At 36.7% G+C, this 24,378-nt stretch overlaps 2 protein-coding genes across 2 annotated transcripts; one reads left to right on the forward strand and one right to left on the reverse strand.

Moving 5' to 3' along the window:
• Positions 1-8,318: 8,318 nt before the first annotated feature.
• On the reverse strand, positions 8,319-9,600 carry LOC132553683 (uncharacterized). Its single transcript, XM_060217943.1, has 2 exons — positions 9,222-9,600; positions 8,319-8,611 (listed from the first exon to the last, which is right to left on the reverse strand). The coding sequence occupies exons 1-2, from the start codon at positions 9,598-9,600 to the stop codon at positions 8,319-8,321; spliced, it is 672 nt and encodes a 223-aa protein (XP_060073926.1).
• Positions 9,601-12,622: 3,022 nt separating this feature from the next.
• On the forward strand, positions 12,623-23,999 carry LOC132553684 (uncharacterized). The gene is made up of 6 exons (XM_060217944.1): positions 12,623-12,655; positions 17,015-17,300; positions 17,416-17,457; positions 18,766-18,836; positions 19,111-19,190; positions 20,087-23,999. Exons 1-6 carry the CDS (start codon positions 12,623-12,625, stop codon positions 23,997-23,999), a joined length of 4,425 nt encoding a protein of 1,474 aa, XP_060073927.1.
• Positions 24,000-24,378: the final 379 nt, after the last annotated feature.

Below are 24,378 nucleotides of genomic sequence, written 5' to 3' on the forward strand. Positions count from 1 at the left end.
TTAAAGCTTAAAAATTTCCAAAGTCTGTATTTTGCAACTGACAATTGGTTTAGAGGTACTAACGATTAAATTGAATGGACCCATAGGATTTTGAAATTGAACTGAGTCATCAATATCTTGTGTGTCCGCCGTTTGCTGTGGTAATGGCCCTTATATTTCTGGTCATAGAGTTCATGAGAGCGTTAATCCGTCTTATGGGGATGTTGTCCCACTCTTCAATCAGAGCTCTAGTCAACTGCTCTCGAGTAGCAGGGGGTGGCTGGCGCTTTCGAACCTGTCTATCCAACTGGTCCAAAAGATGCTCGATCGGGGACAAATCAGGGCTATATTGCGGCCAATCTAGTGGTTGAATGTTGTTGTTGGCCAGAAAGACTTGGCAAATCCTTGTTACGTGGGGCCTAGCATTATCCTGCAGGAGGGTTAGATTATGCTGCTGTAAGAAAGGGATAACATGGGGTCGGAGGATCCCATCTCTATACTTAGCTGCTGTTAAATTGCCATCAATAACAGCCAATTGTGCTTTTAACCCATGGGAGATTCCTCCCCACACCATTACTGAACCGCCCCCAAACCTATCCCTCTCTACAACGCAAGCGTCCGTAAAACGTTCGCCACGACGTCGGTAGACACGTTGACGGCCGTCAGATCGATAAAGACAGAATCGAGACTCGTCCGTGAAGAAAACTTGTCTCCATTGCCTCAGTGGAAACCGTTGTGGAGCATGCGCAGCGACCCAGGCCATACGACGCTGACGTCGAGCAGGGGTAAGGTGTGGACCTACGTAGGGGCGACGTGCTCTTACACCAACTTCTCTTAATCGATTCCTTACAGTTTTTGAACTTATAGGACGCCCATGATTTCCACGAACATTAAGTGCACTCTCAACGGCAGTAAGGCGCCGATTACGCACATGAGAGACGACGATATAGCGATCCTGACGTCGTGACGTTACGCGCGGACGTCCTGACCTAGGTCGATCGGCCAATCCTCCAGTTTCCCGAAGACGTCTTACAAGACGTTCTGTGATGGAAACATTAACACCAAAGTGCCTAGCAACCTCATTTTGCAGCTGTCCTTGCATCAGCATCTGAATAGCCTGACCACTCTGAACTTCTGTGAGTCGTCCCATTCTTAAAACGAATCAAATTCTCAATTAATTTTAGGGAAGCAGTTGGTCTGTATAAAGACTAACGAAGAGTGACTTGACCAACGCTGCATGAGACCAGAACAACACGGTGCACGAGATTCTTGTTTTTTCCTTCCTTCATTTACCAGAGCTGCGCACTGTACCGTGACCAAATTTTCGATACATGACAAGGTGTAATATGACCTAATTACTCAATCCACAAAGTTTCGCTTTATTTGGAGAACGCATTTTCAAAATATCGGAATAAATATTACCCTGCGTTTCTTTATCCTTTCAGTATATATATAAACTTTCACCTGACTTCGTTATTCTGACACAATCACGAGACTTATGAAAATACAAACGCTGTCGTCATACTGATATTACCAATAGACTTCGTAATATCAACACTAAAACCATATTTTGTGACACTGACATCACCATTAGACTTCGTAACATCAACACTAAAACCATATTTGGTGACACTGACATCACCATTAGACTTCGTAACATTAACACTACTAACACCATATTTGGTGACACTGACATCACCATTAGACTTCGTAACATTAACACTACTAACACCATATTTGGTGACACTGACATTACCACTAGACTTCGTAACATCAACACTAAAACCATATTTGGTGACACTGACATTGCCACTAGACTTCGTAATATCAACACTAAAACCATATTTGGTGACACTGACATTACCAGTAGACTTCGTGATATAAACACTACAACCATATTTCTCTATATAAGTATTACCATGAGACTTCGTTGTACTATTCTAACAACAAGATGACACTTTACTACCATTATCACTACTATATTTCTATATCTATCTAATTGCCATTATATTTTGATTTTTAGTAACAAGAATTACAGCGTAGGGGAGGTAACTCAAATAAAGTGTTGTTACAAGAAGGTTTTGGAATGTAATCAGAGACGAGAATATAGACGATTAAGTAATCAAACAAAACCATACCTAACAGGCTCTCATCTCCACTTCAGTATTTGACACACAAATTGTAAATATTCAGAACATGTCTCGATATCTATTTAATGTCATTTTGGCGAAAAATCCAACCACGGAATGAGTACGTAAATATGATTTTAATTACTGGCAAAGGTAGCAATATTCACGGGTCGCCGTTGTTTTTATAAAGAGACATGGTTTGAAAGTAGCTGTCTATTTTTAAAACACTGGTACGCGTATGCATCATCTGATTATCAAAATGGTCCGTGACAAAGCCCATACTGATGTTCCTTAGGTTAGTGCTGACATGATATAGGTTGATACTGTATGCTAAGGCTACAATAATATTAACTGTTTACAATTTCACTATTTCTCCTAAATATTGCCATACTTACATTGTATTTAAATCTGAAATCTTTCTCCAGAATTTTTAACAAAGACAGCTTATCAAAAGAAATAATCCAGTCACTTCTTATTAATTGGTAAGTCATGCTCAACACCAAGTATTATAAGTTAAGAATTGCACGGATGAGTACACTGAATTTTCCATTGAATCAGTTCATTTTCAAATTCATTTTATAAGCAGAAGAAAGAAAGTTCACAAAGTAATAAATGAAATGTCGTTAGTGTAACTGATCGAGAAATAAGATGGTTTAATTCTTTCATATGATCGTTTGTGTTCTCTACTCTTACATATGATCGTTTGTGTTCTCTACTCTTTCATATGATCGTTTGTGTTCCCTACTCTTACATATGATCGTTTGTGTTCTTCTCTTTCATATGATCGTTTGTGTTCTCTACTCTTTCATATGATCGTTTGTGTTCTCTACTCTTTCATATGATCGTTTGTGTTCTCTACTCTTTCATATGATCGTTTGTGTTCTCTACTCTTTCATATGATCGTTTGTGTTCTCTTTCATATGATCGTTTGTGTTCTCTACTCTTTCATATGATCGTTTGTGTTCTCTACTCTTTCATATGATCGTTTGTGTTCTCTACTCTTTCATATGATCGTTTGTGTTCTACTCTTACATATGATCGTTTATGTTCTCTACTCTTTCATATGATCGTTTGTGTTCTACTCTTACATATGATCGTTTGTGTTCTCTACTCTTACATATGATCGTTTGTGTTCTCTACTCTTTTATATGATCGTTTGTGTTCTCTACTCTTTCATATGATCGTTTGTGTTCTCTACTCTTTCATATGATCGTTTGTGTTCTACTCTTACATATGATCGTTTATGTTCTCTACTCTTTCATATGATCGTTTATGTTCTCTACTCTTTCATATGATCGTTTGTGTTCTACTCTTACATATGATCGTTTGTATTCTCTACTCTTACATATGATCGTTTGTATTCTCTACTCTTACATATGATCGTTTGTGTTCTCTACTCTTACATATGATCGTTTGTGTTCTCTACTCTTTCATATGATCGTTTGTGTTCTCTACTCTTTCATATGATCGTTTGTGTTCTCTACTCTTTCATATGATCGTTTGTGTTCCCTACTCTTACATATGATCGTTTGTGTTCTCTACTCTTTCATATGATCGTTTGTGTTCTTCTCTTTCATATGATCGTTTGTGTTCTCTTTCATATGATCGTTTGTGTTCTATACTCTTTCATATGATCGTTTGTGTTCTCTACTCTTTCATATGATCGTTTGTGTTCTACTCTTTCATATGATCGTTTGTGTTCTCTTTCATATGATCGTTTGTGTTCTCTTTCATATGATCATTTGTGTTCTCTTTCATATGATCGTTTGTGTTCTCTTTCATATGATCGTTTGTGTTCTCTTACATATGATCGTTTGTGTTCTCTTTCATATGATCGTTTGTGTTCTCTTTCATATGATCGTTTGTGTTCTCTTACATATGATCGTTTGTGTTCTCTACTCTTTCATAGGATCGTTTGTGTTCTCTACTCTTACATATGATCGTTTGTGTTCTCTACTCTTACATATGATCGTTTGTGTTCTCTACTCTTACATATGATCGTTTGTATTCTCTACTCTTTCATATGATCGTTTGTATTCTCTACTCTTTCATATGATCGTTTGTGTTCTCTACTCTTACATATGATCGTTTGTGTTCTCTACTCTTACATATGATCGTTTGTGTTCTCTACTCTTTCATATGATCGTTTGTGTTCTCTACTCTTACATATGATCGTTTGTGTTCTCTACTCTTACATATGATCGTTTGTGTTCTCTACTCTTTCATATGATCGTTTGTGTTCTTCTCTTTCATATGATCGTTTGTGTTCTTCTCTTTCATATGATCGTTTGTGTTCTCTACTCTTTCATATGATCGTTTGTGTTCTTCTCTTTCATATGATCGTTTGTGTTCTTCTCTTTCATATGATCGTTTGTGTTCTCTACTCTTTCATATGATCGTTTGTGTTCTCTACTCTTTCATATGATCGTTTGTGTTCTCTACTCTTTCATATGATCGTTTGTGTTCTCTACTCTTACATATGATCGTTTGTGTTCTCTACTCTTTCATATGATCGTTTGTGATCTCTACTCTTTCATATGATCGTTTGTATTCTCTACTCTTACATATGATCGTTTGTATTCTCTACTCTTACATATGATCGTTTGTGTTCTACTCTTTCATGTGATCGTTTGTGTTCTCTACTCTTTCATATGATCGTTTGTGTTCTCTACTCTTACATATGATCGTTTGTGTTCTACTCTTTCATATGATCGTTTGTGTTCTCTACTCTTACATATGATCGTTTGTGTTCTCTACTCTTACATATGATCGTTTGTGTTCTCTATTCTTTCATATGATCGTTTGTGTTCTCTACTCTTTCATATGATCGTTTGTGTTCTCTACTCTTACATATGATCGTTTGTGTTCCCTACTCTTTCATATGATCGTTTGTGTTCTACTCTTTCATATGATCGTTTGTATTCTCTACTCTTACATATGATCGTTTGTATTCTCTACTCTTACATATGATCGTTTGTATTCTCTACTCTTACATATGATCGTTTGTGTTCTCTACTCTTACATATGATCGTTTGTGTTCTCTACTCTTACATATGATCGTTTGTATTCTCTACTCTTACATATGATCGTTTGTGTTCTCTACTCTTTCATATGATCGTTTGTGTTCTCTACTCTTTCATATGATCGTTTGTGTTCTACTCTTTCATATGATCGTTTGTGTTCTCTACTCTTTCATATGATCGTTTGTGTTCTCTACTCTTTCATATGATCGTTTGTGTTCTACTCTTTCATATGATCGTTTGTGTTCTCTACTCTTACATATGATCGTTTGTATTCTACTCTTTCATATGATCGTTTGTGTTCTCTACTCTTACATATGATCGTTTGTGTTCTCTACTCTTTCATATGATCGTTTGTGTTCTACTCTTTCATATGATCGTTTGTGTTCTCTACTCTTTCATATGATCGTTTGTGTTCTCTACTCTTACATATGATCGTTTGTATTCTACTCTTTCATATGATCGTTTGTGTTCTCTACTCTTTCATATGAACGTTTGTGTTCTCTACTCTTTCATATGATCGTTTGTGTTCTCTACTCTTTCATATGATCGTTTGCGTTCTACTATGCTGAAGTAAAATGCATTGATAGTGTGTATGTAGGAGCAGCGTGAGTTTTTTTTATAATCATGTACACACTAGTATATAAACAACAAATCATTTTGAATGTTACTTTTGCAGTATGAACTTTTTACCGGTCCTTCAAGTTAGGTTGATGTGCCATCTAATGAAAACCCATCATAATTTTAATCACAAACAAATCTTTGGAAGGTACTAACATTTTACTTGTCAAAATTGCAAGAGAGACTATCTCAACAGCAATCCCAATCCTATGTTTGTATAACATTTGTAATCTTGTAATCTTTTATCTATCATTTAGGAGTAAAAGTATAAAAAAAAGTATGTTTCTGGCTACATCAAATAAGAAGCAGATAAGTAACACATTCAACCGAAGTGAGATGGCGTTTGAGCACTTATAAAAAGGCAACATATTGATTTGATATACTTTGTTGCTTTAAATAGGATTTGTGGATGTGTTTACGTGAATGAAACAATAAAAGCATATAAAACGTTATAGTTCTATAAATGGCATGCTCACTGCATAGTGTTTCAGGTAACAACTCTGATGATCTGTAAAAAAAACACCACATGCCCAAGATATTTTCCTGATAAATGGCATGCTCACTGCATAGTGTTTCAGGTAACAACTCTGACGATCTGTTAAAAATACATATCCAAGATATTTTCCTGATAAATGGTATTTGGATATATCTCACTGAGATAACCTATCCGAATTTATTGAAAATTCATTTTTTCCGTCTTATTATCATTATTATTCTGTTACGTTTAGCTCGAATCAGGCGATTACATTCTCTGTGAAGATAAACGCAAACGTGTAACTTTTTTCTGAATACAGCCTGCACACAGCAGCCATAAAGGAAAACTGTAAGCCATTTGTATACATATGAGCACAGGCAGAAGTATCTTCGACCAAAAGTAAACGTGCAGATATGGTGTTGGCGATTTACGTGACGAGATATTATACTTTCATTACGTCACTAGACAGCAATATGCACGTCAATTTATCAAACGTCTTATTTGAGAACCTGGGAGACTAGATGAACCGTTGACCAGATTGACGAACAAACAAGATGTCGTTTAATAGCAACCGTTCTGATCTAAGCACAGGTGTAGGAAATAAGTGATTCTTGTATTATCATTCAGGACTGTAGTATACATAATGTACATAGCTGACATTTCAAATAACAAGAACCATGAAAATATCAACAATATACCGAATGTGACGCTTCTCAAATGATAACAATTTTCATAGCGTTTCATTCAGCATTTCCATTCCAAAATACAAATGTGGTAAATATCTTGAACGCAAATCAAATTATTTTGAGCAATTTCGATGTTTACCACATCAAATTCAAACCATAGAACTTCAATGTATATTTCAATGTATATTAATATCTTTAATAATAATGATACTGGTTTACCTGAAGTCTATTATGACTTGTGTGCTGTAACTGCTACCTACTTGTGTGCTGTAACTAATACCTACTTGTGTGCTGTAACTAATACCTACTTGTGTGCTGTAAGTGCTACCTACTTGTGTGATGTAAGTGCTACCTACTTGTGTGCTGTAACTGCTACCTACTTGTGTGCTGTAAGTGCTACCTACTTGTGTACTGTAAATGCTACCTACTTGTGTACTGTAACTGCTACCTACTTGTGTGCTGTAACTAATACCTACTTATGTGCTGTTATTGATACAAACTTGTGTGCTGTAAGTGCTACCTACTTGTGTGCTGTAACTGATACCTACTTGTGTGCTGTAAGTGCTACCTACTTGTGTGATGTAAGTGCTACCTACTTGTGTGCTGTAACTGCTACCTACTTGTGTGCTGTAAGTGCTACCTACTTGTGTACTGTAAATGCTACCTACTTGTGTACTGTAACTGCTACCTACTTGTGTGCTGTAACTAATACCTACTTGTGTGCTGTAAGTGCTACCTACTTGTGTGCTGTAACTGATACCTACTTGTGTGCTGTAAGTACTACCTACTTGTGTACTGTAAATGCTACCTACTTGTGTGCTGTAACTAATACATACTTGTGTGCTGTAACTGCTACCTACTTGTGTGCTGTAGCTGCTGCCTACTTGTGTGCTGTAACTGATAAATACAAACGGTCATCGTATCGTAATACCCTATTTTAATATACAATATTGTCTGGTCATACATATACATGCATATTTAATAACGTTCGATAATTTGAAGATACTGATACATTTGGAGTTTATTATTACAAATGTGCTTAACTGCTTCTACTCGTCCGTCAGCGATGGTAAAACGATCACTCGTTAGACAACACGTGGTGTTGTTGATCATTAAAAACACTATGTTAAAACTCAACCATACGAAAGCCAGCTAAATAACATAATTTCAAATAAATTGTATTGTTCTAGGTGTCATACAGTTTAGATTTTTTTTCGGTTTTTACAAATTTCACGTAACAATTTAATGCATTGTTATTAAAAGAAACTTTTCTAATCGACAGCGTCACTCCTCAAGAGAGCTCAAAAGAAATATTGAGATGCATGAATATTAAAACGAAACCATATAACTTTTGGCACTAACGGAAGCTCAGTCAAAATATAAGACACTAAAATGATTTTGCATACAGTCATGTCTCGAGAGTCCTTTGTACATAAGTGTAACTAGACGACACGAGATTTCCTTTCTTGCGTGACGTCATATCCGCGCCTTCCTCTTTACGAACGTGCGCACTGGTAGACACGAGGTTCGACCTGCTACGCGAAGAAGTACGTCGTTGATTTAACAGTTCGTCTCGGCGCCTTCCGCTCTCTTCTATTGCTCTCATCCTTGCTTCGTGACGTTTGTGCTTCAGAATAGCCATTTCCTCTCGACGTAGTCTGGCAAGAGCGTGACGCTCTTCTCGCGTAGCAGCCGAAATACCTGTAAAATATCATCAGTCGTACCAAAATATCACGTATCTTTTTCATCAAAGTATATTCATTTTTCAAAACATCTGCGTGCGGAAATATCGCGACCTTACCGAGGAAACATGTCTTTTGGCGGCCTATGTCGAATTACTAAAACAGACTTAATGACAATAGGTCAACGATCATTGAAAGGTTTATCTTAAATATAGAGAATACATGGCCAGTGTCTGTAAATATAAGCTTGATTTTAACAAGGATGAAGAAAGCGGCGAGCATTTGGTCGAATGTAAACAAAAATATATGTGGCAGGAGTATTACAATGGCAGCGCCAGCTGAAGGATAAATATTATTGTAGAATAACAGGGAAATTACACATTCCTGTCGCGTGTCCGGACCAGGAATCGAACCAGGGTCTCCAGCGTGATAAGCCAGCATGCTCCGTCAGCTGAGTGACAGAGACCGTATTTAACACTATGTACCAGACTCCATTTGACTGTATTTTTGTCCACACCCTGTACGTTACAGTACAGTTGTAATCATAGTTCAATTCAATTCATAACCGAATATTTTCCAAATATTTTTGTTTCGGAAATTCAAAATAACTAAAAAGCCTTCAACGTTACCTCTGTTGCTCATGGAATCGTTTTGTAATATTTCCGCCATAAGTTGTTTTTCTTCGTCGTCATAGATGTCTTTAACGGTCTTGTTCATGATTCTTGGTCGATTAAGAAGCCGTGCTGGAGGTGGGGGCATAGGTTTCTTTTCCTCAAACCCGACAAAATACGCGATACCTCCTTCTTTCTTGCTGGCTTCAGTTCCCGTGGAAATCTCAGCCCCAACGACCTTTTCCCTTATTTCCATAGCTGACATTCTGCCTTGAAGAAAAGAAATTTCATATTCTTTTTCTTCCTCTCCATTCTCTATAAGTTCTTTTCCAACCTTGTTACCCATATTTTCGTTGTAGATAAAGGATAAAAATGGGATGCGTTTCGATTTCAACATGTGGCCAAAAATCGAAAAACGTGTTGACGTCATAGATGTCTCTCTGACATGACGTCATAGATAAGTAGGAGGAGATAACCACGTAATTCACGGGAAAATATCTTTATGTAGAGTTAAACATATCCTTGTGGGCTTTTAAATCTTGTGTTTTCTGTGAAGTACTGTATGACTATACTAATAAACTTCTAAACAATCTAAGAAAGGTACTGGTTGTTGTATAGAACGTCATATTTTTACATGGAAATAAATAAATCATTCATAAAATTGACAATCATCATTTCAGAGATTTCATAGAATTAATGAAAAAAAGAGGAAGAAAGACAGCATTGCCAGTTGAAAATTACAGAAGTTAAACGATATTGTTTTATTAATGAACTGGAAAACCACCTACATATTCGTCATACAAAGCTTAATAAAACCAATAACCTATTTATCCTTTATTTACGGAGTAGAAGTTCTTGTAACAAAGGAGCCGAATTGACTATAGTACATTGTTACCGTCTTGTGTATATTTTGGTCTATAATCTGTTTACCATCTCGTCACAGTATTTTCGACCTTAGTTACAAAGGATTATAGTATAGCCGAAAAAAGTTGGCCGATTTCTTACCATCTCGTACACAACGTGCGTCAATGCTAGTGTGCTCCACACTGATCATTTGTCTTATGAAGGTGACTGTGTAGTCATCGAAAACGTCACACTCTAATTTTCTACTGGTTGTGTTATAAGATGATGGTTACCGTGTAGTCATCGAAACGTCACACTCTAATCTTCTACTGGTTGGTTGTGTTATAAGATGAAGGTGACTGTGTAGTCATCGAAACGTCACACTCTAATCTTCTACTGGTTGTGTTATAAGAACTATAAGGTGACCGTGTAGTCATAGAAACGTCACACTCTAATCTTCTACTGGTTGTGTTATAAGAACTATAAGGTGACCGTGTAGTCATAGAAACGTCACACTCTAATCTTCTACTGGTTGTGTTATAAGAACTATAAGGTGACCATGTAGTCATCGAAACGTCACACCCTAATCTTCTACTGGTTGTGTTATAAGAACTATAAGGTGACCGTGTAGTCATCGAAACGTCACACTCTAATCTTCTACTGGTTGTGTTTTAAGAACTATAAGGTGACCATGTAGTTATCGAAATGTCACACTTTAATCTTCTACTGGTTGTGTTATAAGATGAAGGTGACCATGTAGTCATCGAAACGTCACACCCTAATCTTCTACTGGTTGTGTTATAAGAACTATAAGGTGACCGTGTAGTCATCGAAACGTCACACTCTAATCTTCTACTGGTTGTGTTATAAGATGAAGGTGACCGTGTAGTCATCGAAACGTCACACTCTAATCTTCTACTGGTTGTGTTTTAAGAACTATAAGGTGACCGTGTAGTCACCGAAACGTCACAAATCTACTGGATGTGTTATAAGAACTTCTATTCTATTGACATTACCAACTTAAGAAAATGTTCCAAAATATTCTTTATCTTTATATTTTTTACGTTTGTTCTCGAAGATAATCAACAAAAAATCAAATTTGTATGGTTGATAATTCTTTTAACTTAAAATCAAATGAAGTAATTTATATTCAGAACTTGATAGTGAAAGGTTTGCCTAAAAACAGGTTAACACATAGTGTCTTCTGTCTTGTTTTCGACCTCTAAACATTTCATTTTGATTTTTAAAAATTTCTAAAACCTTGTAAAATATATCTTTTACTGGTTATTATAAGGTCATTACTATGCTTTGCTTTGGTATACTAATGTTATGGAGAGGACATTGATAAGCTGTGATAACTTGTGTACAATCCATTGTATTGTATTATGCGATAAAATTTGTTTACATTAGAATTCAAATTTACAGATCGCGCAAATGCCTCCCTTTTCGCAGTTTCTGACTAGAAGGGACAAAACTACATTTAATCCGCTATACTAAAAGGAATTTAGATGTTTATGTTTATTTCTATTTTAATTAGTATATGAGCCTTTTTATCTCATAGCAATTCATGTCAACACCAATTATCATTCATATTATGGACATGACAGATATTTTGTACCTGGTTTGACAGGTAGAATTATGTACTAATTACTGGTAATAAATAACGTTACCAGACGACGCCCCATAATCTCTTTTTATGTCGTACCATTCCAGAATATTTAGAATTGTTTACATAGATCTTTTATTCAACTCATGCCCAAGTACTTGAAGAAACTAGAACTGCGACACGATTTAAGTCAACGCTACTCATTCACTGCGCATGTCGGTCAAATTCACACAACAAATCATCATGTGCACATGCAGTACGACAACAACATCTACAGTTCTGTGTTGAATCAATTATTTTATTTCTTAGTTCTATAACATCTTGAAAATAATTAAAAATCTAATAAAAATGAACAAATGATTTCTAGATATTTTCTTTGGCATAACGTTTTTCGGACGAACGCACACATATTATTTTATCCAAATTTAAGAAGGGAGGGGTGGGTTGGTGGGGTGGGGGTTGTAGGGTTGGGGGTTGGAGGGGAGGTGAGAGCAATGGAGTGCGAAGATATCCTGACAGTTGACTCAAACAGAAGTAGTTTGAGTGACTAATACTGTAGGTAAGAGGAGGAGGATGAGGAGGAAGTAGGTGGCGGGATGTACTAGAACTGATCCGTGTAATTGTGATGAATTAGCTACATGCACAGGTGATAATGTTTTTACCTGTGTGCACGTGACTGTGTTATCTGTACATTACTCAGGTGTGACGATACATAAGTGGGACCGCTCGACTTGTTTTTTATGTGTGTACCATGTCAGTAGCCATCAGCGCCATAATGCATCATTGACATTTTATGTTCGCGAGACAATAAGAATGACATTCCATTGGCTAACTATGGACACTGGACACTGGTCATTTGCTGGTCACTCATAGACGCCATGATCTGTATGTATTGAATGGTGTTACTTAGACCGACTTGGGTCCGGAAATATATTTTTTCGATTTTTAGGCGAATTTCGCATTGCGGCACATGGATAACTGGACCAGCCGCCCTCAAGATAAGGTACGGTCATTTGATATCATCTCACTTTTTTTAAATTATGATTTTCAATTTGGATATATTTTGATCCCCGTATTTACACACGGCGTTGTTATCCATGGATATTTCCACTAAACAATATATAGGTAAAGTTTACCAAACTTATCAATATTAACATAATCTTATCTTTTATCAAGGTCTTTTGTAAACAATATATAGGTAAAGTTTACCAAACTTATCAATATTTACATAATCTTATCTTTTATCAAGGTCTTTTGTAAACAATATATAGATAAAGTTAACCAAACTTATCAATATTCAAATAATTTTATCTTTTATCAAATTCTTTTGTAAACAATATATAGATAAAGTTTACCAAACTTATCAATATTCAGATAATTTTATCTTTTATCAAATTCTTTTGTAAACAATATATAGATAAAGTTTACCAAACTTATCAATATTCAGATAATTTTATCTTTTATCAAATTCTTTTGTAAACAATATATAGATGAAGGTTACCAAACTTATCAATATTAACATAATCTTATCTTTTATCAAGTTGTTTTTGTGTAAACAATATATAGATAAAGCTTACAAAACTCATCAATATTAAGATGATATTATTTTATGTAGTTCTTTTTGTAAACAAAATATGAATACATTTACCTCGTTTTTAATATTACATTTGTGTCATGATTATCCGGTACAATGCAAACGTTGTACATGTATTTATCTGTCAAAGCGAACGTCTTTATTTATTTATTTTTATTTATTTTGAAAACAATAAGTGCAGGCCTTAAGTATGCAAGTAATTTACATGCCTATTATTCTGATCAGAGACTTCTAAATCACCGTTATAATCGTCTCTGTTCTGACGCTGTTTTTTTATCTCAGGGAAGACCTCTTTCACGTCTCTGCTATCACTATCGATTGATTGATTGATAAATATTGGGTACCCCAGGGGTAAATTTTACCTTAAGCTAAACATTTTAAATTGTATGCAATATACGTTTGGCGACAAACACTTAGCTGCAACAATCGTTGATAAATATTGAATAGACTATTTATGTTTAATGTTTGTCATACAGAACAATAACACAGCGGATGTAGAGTTATCTTTTCTTAGATCAGGAATATCACGGTATTTTTTAGATTTTAATTTGTAAACATATTGAATGAAATTCTAGAAAAAAATGTTTACAATACAACCTTATTGATATGACGTGGGTACTGACATTATGTCTTATGATTCCCATCTTACGCGTTGAATAAAGAAGTTATCAAACAGAACTTGTGTATGTTAAGGTCATGTTGAATACTGGTAATTTTGTTGAATTACGGGGTACATGGGTCATCTCAGACAAGTTTTGCTGTAAGAATACTTCCGAATGACAGTGTGAGGTTTTAGACATTATTATGTGATGATATGTAACCGGGTATAAATACATATGTAATCCATTACATTATATATATACCTGTCTTTACCTGTGTTTAACGATATACCTATGTACTATACCTAACCTACGGTGTTACAACACACGATTCGCACTGACCTGTGTCATATTTCATACTTATATTTTTGTCCCGTTTCTATACGAGGAGGTGCTATAAGCACCAAAGTATTGGTCATGCTCACGAGATCAATAAAGGACCTATAAATATGTCCGCCCTTTATCGATTAGACTGACCACTCGTATCTCATCACTGTCACACAACGACGTGGTATTATTGCGCACTATGTATACCTGTGTTTCCCCGAACTTCCCGGGAACTGAAAACATAACACACAGTTTACAGCTATTATTATAGGTATGCTGCTGTGAAACAATTTTCGGAACCTCGGTTTCGCCCGAACAAACCGACATCCCATTTTCAAAATAATCTCCCCTCCATATCGCTAATTGACTCAAGACATGTCATTATGTCACTATTTATATTGATATTATTGTATCAAATCATTCCAAACACTATACCAAAACACCACAATAAACAGAAAGGAAATATATATACTGGTTAGATATTGGTTTATCTATGTGTGTGTTTGCCCTCTCTTCCTCTTTGCACTTCATGGTTCGTATGTAACTCGGTTACTTTATCGAGTTTGTGTGTATATAATCTATTTACTCGACATAGTTTGGACACGTTACTCGATTACTCGATCGTCATTGTTTGTGTGTTACTCTATTACTCGATCGTCATAGTTTGTGTGTTACTCGATTACTCGATCGTCTTTGTTTGTGTGTTACTCGATTACTCGATCGTCATTGTTTGTGTGTTTCTCGATTACTCGATCGTCATTGTTTGTGTGTTACTCGATTACTCGATCGTCATTGTTTGTGTGTTTCTCGATTACTCGATCGTCATTGTTTGTGTGTTACTATCTGATTACTCGATCGTCATTGTTTGTGTGTTTCTCGATTACTCGATCGTCATTGTTTGTGTGTTACTACTCGATTACTCGATCGTCATTGTTTGTGTGTTACTCGATTACTCGATCGTCATTGTTTGTGTGTTTCTCGATTACTCGATCGTCATTGTTTGTGTGTTTCTCGATTACTCGATCGTCATTGTTTGTGTGTTACTACTCGATTACTCGATCGTCATTGTTTGTGTGTTACTCGATTACTCGATCGTCATTTTTTGTGTGTTTCTCGATTACTCGATCGTCATTGTTTGTTTGTTACTATCTGATTACTCGATCGTCATTGTTTGTGTGTTACTACTCGATTACTCGATCGTCATTGTTTGTGTGTTACTACTCGATTGCTCGACCGTCTTTGTTTGTGTGTTTCTCGATTACTCGATCGTCATTGTTTGTGTGTTACTACTCGATTACTCGATCGTCATTGTTTGTGTGTTTCTCGATTACTAGATCGTCATTGTTTGTGTGTTACTACTCGATTGCTCGATCGTCATTGTTTGTGTGTTTCTCGATTACTAGATCGTCATTGTTTGTGTGTTACTACTCGATTACTCGATCGTCATTGTTTGTGTGTTACTACTCGGTTACTCGACCGTCATTGTTTGTGTGTTACTCGATTACTCGATCGTCATTGTTTGTGTGTTACTACTCGATTGCTCGACCGTCATTGTTTGTGTGTTACTCGATTACTCGATCGTCATTGTTTGTGTGTTTCTCGATTACTCGATCGTCATTGTTTGTTTGTTACTATCTGATTACTCGATCGTCATTGTTTGTGTGTTACTACTCGATTACTCGACCGTCTTTGTTTGTGTGTGACTACTCGATTACTCGATCGTCATTGTTTGTGTGTTACTCGATTACTCGATCGTCATTGTTTGTGTGTTTCTCGATTACTCGATCGTCATTGTTTGTGTGTTACTCGATTACTCGATCGTCATTGTTTGTGTGTTTCTCGATTACTCGATCGTCATAGTTTGTGTGTTACTCGATTACTCGATGGTAGTAGTTTGTATGTTAGCTTATTTACTCGACATAATTTGTAACTCACTAAATCCATTGTCAGAATTTGTGTTTTAGTTTCTAAAAATTAAAGTTATAAGTTTGGATTACTTACCACATGTATACATTAGCTGGTTTACCTTGATATTTACGTATTGCGTTTTTGTTTGTTTGTCTTTGTCGAATTCTTAAACAAAAAACTCAACGATCGAGTTTACAACACTTTGTTGTTGTTTGTTTTATCCTGCTCACATTGTGCTATAAACTCCTGTTTCATCTTGAAGAGGACGTGGCCCTTCATATTGAAGTGGCACAGCATTTATCACGTGAGTGACTTATTGTTGTTGGGTATACACTGCACTTACGTATGTAATGCAAATATTATTTCACCAATTTCTCTGCTTACGACGGTTTTTCACAGCTTTTTTTCTGTCTTTCATAATTCTACACAGCCTTAAGTACCTTTAATATCCGCCTTTATTATATCTTATTACGAAAAAATCGCACTGTCTGTATTTTTCTCTCTTTAGTGTATAATTTGGTGTTGAATACCTAGAAACTGCAGATGTATTAAGCTCGTCATCACGAGAGAAATAATTGTAGTCATCCTCTACTTTATGTAAATAATTTGAGTCATTACACACAGTAAGGCATTACTTGTGAACATAACAATCAAGCGCTTGGTCGATAGAGGTAAAATGTCAAACATTTAGATGATTATGATGAGATATAGACAGCTATAATACCATGTCCATACACTATAAATAACATGTTCACACCTATATATCATCATTATAATCAATTTTGCACAAAGGTAAGGGGAAGACAAATAAAAATGCAGTTACTTATTGCAGTTACGGATTTTATAGTTTAACATTTTCGTGCATGAACGTTTTATTTCCAAAATATACTCATAATACATATGGGTTGTTCACAGTACTCGTTTTCTTTTTTAGTGGCCACGGCTGACTGGACTCGCGAACCGTGACCGTAGTAGTGTAGAGGAAGCCCAGATGTCTACATACGAAAGCCCATACACGGCCGAGAACCCAGCCTCGTTCTACCATTATTCCTTGCATCCTGACGACCTTGCCACCAGGAGGAGCATAAGTGTCTACTCACTAAAGGACCCGGAAAAAAAGAAAAATGGTCGATTTCCACAATGTCGGGTGTGTTTCGCAACGATGCTATTGGTCAGTCTGGGCGTGGCTATCGCAGTTGCCGTCACATTAGCAATTATGTGTAAGTTGAAGTTTTAAAATTTTTCGTATTGAATCTTTAGAGTCTATTACATTTTGATCGATTTAAAAAGATAAATGCAACTATCATAATAATTAATTACGCATTTTACTTTCAGTGTCGAACCCACATCCAAAGTTCTACAGGACCAAAAGTACAGGTTTGTACAATGTGTAACGCTTGAACTACATGGAATGCCTATCTGTAGCTTGACTATATCTAATAGATCTATAGACCAACATTTCAACAGAATCTAACTCAAACTTGAATCGATTTAACAAGGAGAAATATTTACACGGATATTTCTGAAAAATACAAGAATAACAAGACCAGGTGTTCCCAAAGGTTGAGAGTCATCTGCTTCATCGATGACACTTGCGATGTTAATCTTGGTTAAATCAGAGTAAGTAATGTGACACATCCAAAAGAGATCGAGGTTAATAGCAAACCATTAGCATGCTAACGAGCATCAAACACGTCCAGCTTCACGTTGTACAAGTAGATAGAATAATTCCCATTGAGATCATTATGACAACCGTTAAACTTCCCAGTAATCTTCATCAACATGCATCGCTTCAGACCATCAGGCTATCTGTCAGGTGCCAACATCTTGCACACTCAATCGTGATATTGGAAACAAGTCCTTAGTTACCGATTCAACTGCGACATTTAAACATTTAAACATCATAGGTTGGGAGTGCATGACTGTTACTGTCCAGAAATGGAAAAAATTGTATTAAGGAAATTGAAATCATCACTTTTATACAGATGATGGAAAGCTGTCCTTGATGGCTTCTTTGTATGAAAAGATCGAGGTGAGCGGCTCACTCGTGTCCTTGATTTGAAATTAATGTGGATAAATACGTTTGACACGGGTAAAAATAATTGAAAGACAACAATTTAACGACAGGACATCAACAATATGTCTGAAAGTGATACTGAAGAACTTTGGCAGGTTTTTGTTACCTTTTTTTTGATAAGCTCTTCAATAAATTCAGTCTTATATGACAACAAAAATATGTTAACCGAGAGAGTTTGTTACTATTAGTTTTGTATACAATGGAAATGCATGTTTCTAACTAGAATTATTACTGTTGCAAATTTATGATAAACATGGATGTCTAAGCAGGAATCAATGACATCACTGGCGGAAATGCGTGAAAAAATGTGATAAAATTAAATATAATCACGTTTTCAGATGAAAACCTTATGAGTTTATAAATTCTTGTCTGCATCCTCATTTCTGACTCAAATACTGTATATTCGTAAATACCGTAACCAAAGAACTGGGAATAAGCTGTGATTAAAACATGAACTATAGCAGGAAGAAAAAAGGTTGATTTGAAATAGATATACGTGTATCTAACAAGTAATTTGTCATCCTTTACATAATACATTTGTTCAGTTATCAATAGATAGCCATTGTAACATTTCAACCTTTCGACTTTCTACCGTTTATGGCTTGCAGGCAACACAACTCTGAACAAGGATGTACTGAGAGAGAAAGAGGCGGATTTTGGTAGTGGTATTTGTGAATTGGTGAGTCACAAATATTGGTTAGAAGTAATACTCTCTGTTTACTGCCCTGAATCAAACAAAAACATTATGGTTTTTGTACTAATATTCAAATTATTCACGTCTCTTTAATTCTATCACTAATGTAGTAACTAAATAACTAGAGACCGGTTTTTAATAGATACAATATTGTGTGTTTGTGTATAGAATAAAATTGCAAATTTGTTTTAACGTGCAGCGGTAAAATATGAATTTAGCAATATAAATAAGATCTTACAGCTAATCTGCTTGTTTCCAGATGAATGCCATGTTTGATCTCCAAGACAACCCACACCAGTCTACCAAGATAACAGAATGCAGCGTGATTTTGTTAAACAGGTACATATCATTTTCATATCAAATGTATATTCAGATGTTATTGTCAGCGAAACTGGGGGCAATAAAATTAAAACAAATCATTCGTTGAAAGACCAAACGGTTTGAGTAAAAGGAGCCTCATAACCATAGCTGACGTTTCGAGAACCTTTCTTATTAGCAGGGGCCATCCATAACCAACGCCCTTTACTGTTACTGTTTTTTTATAGCTCCATCACCAGTCACACGAATTAACATTTGTAGATTTGACTCCCCTTCATTATTTTCATTAGTAACGCCGTACCGAAAAAACTTCGGATGCTTCCGAATATTGTTGTAAAACCTTCTATGTCTGTTTTCTGCCTGAAAACCCTACAACAACCAGATTGGTTGATTATAAAAGTATGTGACCCCTCTGCCTCCGACGATGTTACAAATATCATAATGTCCATCAACATCCTCAACGTCTCACTTGTTTTTCCTTTTTCAACCATCCTTTACTTGGCGTTTATCTTACGATTGATCACAAGTAAGGCTGACAAGCTTGTTGTCAGTGTGATGTGAAATAAGCCATTGTGTGCACGTTAGGACATTTTATCATTATCGTACTTCAAAAATACGTTGTCGTATGTTTGCGCATTCATGTATATAGGTATCTGTCTATGTAATCTTGCCCTGTATACTTCCGGTTGTTGATATGTATTTCCTTTAAGGTAGATTGTACGTACTTGTATTTTTCTATTTGATTCAAAGTTGACATGTTACCTTTTTATATACACATAAAGTAAGGTGTAGGAGGCGAGGTTGGTAAATGATAAGAACTCGTCTCAGGAGGTACAACGCTGATCAGTGGCACGCTCCACCTTAAGAATTTTTTATGCACTGTTGCCTAATTAATGTCATTTTCGTTTTCGTTATAGTCCTGGGAAAATGGAAATTAAGATTAAATTGAACGCGGATGAGGCCTTCATTAAGTCAGATGCAGACAAAATTAAGGCGATGCTGGTAGCAAATGCGATCAATCTCAGTTCGAATTCTTCTGTGAAGAAACTAGTGGAGGATGTACCTTCTAACGATTCCCACATCTCAGCAACGGCCTCCGACGTCATTACACTATCGACATCCGCACCGTCGTCTGGGCAGATGACTGTGTCGACCTCTGTTGGAACTTCCTCATCATCGGAGGTTATGTCTTCTGCAGAAGTCGCTTCACCGTCGTATTCACAACCCGTTTTAGAATCGGATTATGTGCCAGTCAGTCATAGTGATATATCTACCATATCTAGAGTATCATCCGCCATTGTGACGGAGGACTATTCAACACCATTTGCGTCATTTAGTACCCAAACAATAACAAACGTAACAGAGATAAGTAGTACCCAAAGAGAAAGTACACCAATTTCTATTGGCGACTTGGCATCCGATGTATCTTCCGCTATACTGACATCTGCAGATGCCTCGTTATCAACTTTTAAGTCGACATCTACGGTTGATCAGCTCAGTAGTAGTATGTCTCATCAATATAGTCAAATGTCGAGTTACAGTGCAGAACCTGTGAGTTCTCTTTTTGCAGATACTTCCCATTCTGTTTTGAATTCAGTGATTCTATCGGAACTAGAATCCTCAGAACCCTTGATTACACCTACTTCCACCGTACACCAAGCGTCAGATATAATTATGACGTCATTTCCCGGATACACTACTCAATTGAATAGACACATTTCATCATCGATGATATCCTCTGAATACGGATCGCACAAAGAGCAAATGTATACACAAGCTGTTTCGTATCCAGATGTGTCCTATAGTACATCTGTTATATCAAATGAAAGGTTAACCCAGAATATAGAGGACTCAATGTTTACTAAAGAAATATCCAAAACATCAATTGAACCAAACCTAGAATCTCTCGTGGCAACAAAAGTACAATTTTCATCAAACATTACACCTTCCTCGGAATTTAATTCAATCATCGGCTCGCAATTATCAACGTCTTCTTCGATTTTACCTTCATCCGGAGGTAGTCTTGTGCTTCTTCCATTAAAAAATATATCCGACACATTATCTGAAAATATTCTGGAATCCACAAGGATGATAACTGATGTGCCACTTACATCACAAATTATATCTTCATCGCAATTTAGATCAGTTATCGCTTCGCAAATACCTGTATCCGTCTCACCTTTATCTCCATCTGGAGAGAGTATCTTACCCCTTTCCGCGTCATCTCAACAGGTGTCGTCTTCTGTTGTAATGTCATCTTTTATATCGAGCATCACTTTACAAAACCAAACAGTTGTGCCAGAATCAGAATTTCTCATTGCTCCTTCTGAAAGTGTTTTACCAACGGATGAGTCCATGTCCACTGCAATACTTGGTCCTGCAGTTGTAGTTAATACTTCTCACTTGACATCCCTTCGTTCTGTTACTTCCCCACAGAACATAACAGCATCTGTAACCGTGACTGTGCAAGCGTCAGAAACTCCAAGGAGACTGATGAAATGGTTAGATACGACTCCGCTGTTGTCAGGAGCGGTCATGGACAATTCGTCCACTGCTGTTGAAGTACCGATGATGAATAGCGATATTAATAAAACATCAGATAAACCTTCTATTGAAACGGTACCCGAATTAAGAACGAACTACACTTTCGAGACTTCCAAGTCACATGACAAAGCACGAGAGCTCGACAATGGCAAAGATTCTGTGAATGGCACCAGAAAGAAAGTCTCTGTTCCTTTGTTACAACCCGAGGTAAGAGTGCCTGTTGTAAGTACAACCCAGTCTCCTACTACAACTGTACAGGACATTGGAAGAGCTATTTTCGAATCAGACATATCAAACATGGCAATGGGTACAGCTAATCCCAAAGACTTTTGGGACAATATATTGAAGATGGTTCAATATACTTCAACTAAGAAACCTAAATTTCAAATTCCAGAAATAGCAACCAGGCAGAATGTTTCATCAGATTCATACACAATGTCCGCTCTGAAAGAAGGCGTTTCGTCATCCTTTGATCCTGTGACGTCATCGTCTTTACCATTGAATGGTATTATGGATGTTAATTCAGAAACTGTATCAACGTCTTCTATTTTCAACGCAACAGATTCCCCTGTTTATGAATCAAATGACGAAAAGCTTTCAGTTAACTCGCTGAAGCCATCCGGCAGTCTTTATCTAGAATCAGTAACCTTATCGTCTGGTGTATTTGATAGCTCATCTTTTCCATCTTTGATAACAGCTACCCCCGTTCTAACGGCAGAGCCTGGTTTTATGTCGTCGGTGAAACGTGGTGTTAGAACCGAACAAATTATGGATACTCCCACAACTACAGTAGAATCAGAAATTACCACCTACATGATGAACAACAATTCTTTTTTGTCTACCGACGGAAGAACTGGTGTAGTCAGACTTGCAGACAAAACTGAAAATGGAGGTATGTTGTCAAACACGTTAATTGCTTCAGTCATTTCAATGCCTTCCATGGAAACTGCGACGCAAGTAATTACATCTGGAACCCTGTCGAACAAGAATGATTTAATGCAAAACTCAATGGCAGCGTCTTCTACTATGCAGAGTCCTGATTGGTCAATATCTAGCCTTTCGTTCACACCCTCTACTTCTGAGTTGACGCCCTCGGATGACTATGACTTTTATGATCTATTGCCGGTCTCTGAAGGTGGTCCATCTTCTTCCGTAGACTCGACTGTTGTATTGTCTACCAGTACAATGACCACGGACGGCATTTATCCAACAACGTCATCATCTCAGCCTCAAATTACCGATGATATAGACTTTTATGATCTAATGCCAGAGAGTGCGATGACATCGTTCAGTGAAATAAGTTCCAGCAAAATAGAGTCTGACACGATAAAATCGGACTCCCTTATTACAAGTACAACCATTTTAGGCGCTAGTTCATCTGTAGTTATGGTAGCATCAGATACAACAATAATTGATGTTAGCCAAACTGTAGGTATGGAGGTATCCGACTCCCACCAGGGAGACATTAACCCGTCTAAAACAGTATCATCAGTACCTTCTAGTCATAATGTAGCTATGGGGTCATCATTATCAAACTCACGTGACGTAGATCTTAGCTTGTATGCTAACGTGCAGTCATCTGTAAGTATGAAATCAGGCGCATTGACGCTAGATATTAGCCCATCATACACCACGGGAACACTTTCCACTAATATGTACTCCAGTTCTTCGTATGAAATGGAATCGTCTAGTTCAGATATTGATGGAAGGACAACGAATACATTCGGAATACATTCTCAGGCAACTGCTGCTACACCGTCTCTTGCCACAGTTTCACATACCATTTCCAGAAGTTCATCTCAGGCACCTTTTCTCGGAAAATCGTCGTCAGCAGTAATCGCTACATCATCAGTAAGTGACGTCAGTAAAAGTACCATAATGGAACCACCACCTAGCGAACCAGCAGTTTTTAATCCAGGACCTGACTTCGAGAACATGCTATTTTTTGGAAATGATTTTTCTAAAATGGATTTCACAAGACCAAATTTCGTGCCTGACGACAAATCTTCCCTGCTCAACACCGTACCCATGATACCAAGGGTGACAACGCCAAATGTCCTTGGTACACGTGTAAGAGTTCCAGACTTATTCCAAGGGGAGACAAATCCATTTCAAACCGCCCCGACAACCCCTAAGCCGGACGTCACTACTCCAGAAGTTGCATCGTCGAATCTTAACACTCAGAGTACAAATTCTTTGTCATCTGGGCAATTTTTGTTTGATCTAGGTAGTATAGGATCAAGTTTTAGAGGAGGTCTAGGTCTCGGTAATATTAATTTTAACTAACTATTGGAGAGAATTTAGAAAATAAGAAACTAGATACTGCCGATTGTGATCAGGTTCGGTGGAAATACGAAATATGGTAGGCATATGTTTTTCTTCTTTTTTTTTTTTTTTTTTTCGAAGGAATTACGAAATTCCTAAAGATCATTAATGCCCCTGTTCTTCATTGTCTTTTTCGCTCAACTGCAACGTTACGAGATTTTAAGTATGGATTTAAAATGCAATTTTACTTTTATTTATAAGTATCTTTGAAAGACATTACATTAAGAGTTATCTCCCTTCCGCCATTTCCTGCATACTGACTTTAACAAGTCCATTTTGTTGTCAAGATCTGCCAATGCAGTCATATCAGAATTTTGCTTTATAAGAAATGAATCCAAAA

Source organism: Ylistrum balloti, unplaced genomic scaffold (assembly GCF_031769215.1).
Source record: "Ylistrum balloti isolate Yb309-2 unplaced genomic scaffold, AGI_CSIRO_Ybal_v1 Utg370344, whole genome shotgun sequence".
Classification (NCBI taxonomy): Eukaryota; Metazoa; Mollusca; class Bivalvia; order Pectinida; family Pectinidae; genus Ylistrum; species Ylistrum balloti.

Bases quoted from the DNA above. Each gene is read 5' to 3' on its own strand.
- LOC132553683 (XM_060217943.1), bottom strand. From the start codon at position 9,600: ATGTTGAAATCGAAACGCATCCCATTTTTATCCTTTATCTACAACGAA. The intron at 8,612-9,221 runs GTAACGTTGAAG...GATATTTTACAG, and splicing joins CGATTCCATGAGCAACAGAG to GTATTTCGGCTGCTACGCGA.
- LOC132553684 (XM_060217944.1), top strand. From the start codon at position 12,623: ATGGATAACTGGACCAGCCGCCCTCAAGATAAG. The intron at 17,301-17,415 runs GTAAGTTGAAGT...TTTTACTTTCAG, and splicing joins CGTCACATTAGCAATTATGT to TGTCGAACCCACATCCAAAG. The intron at 17,458-18,765 runs GTTTGTACAATG...TATGGCTTGCAG, and splicing joins CTACAGGACCAAAAGTACAG to GCAACACAACTCTGAACAAG.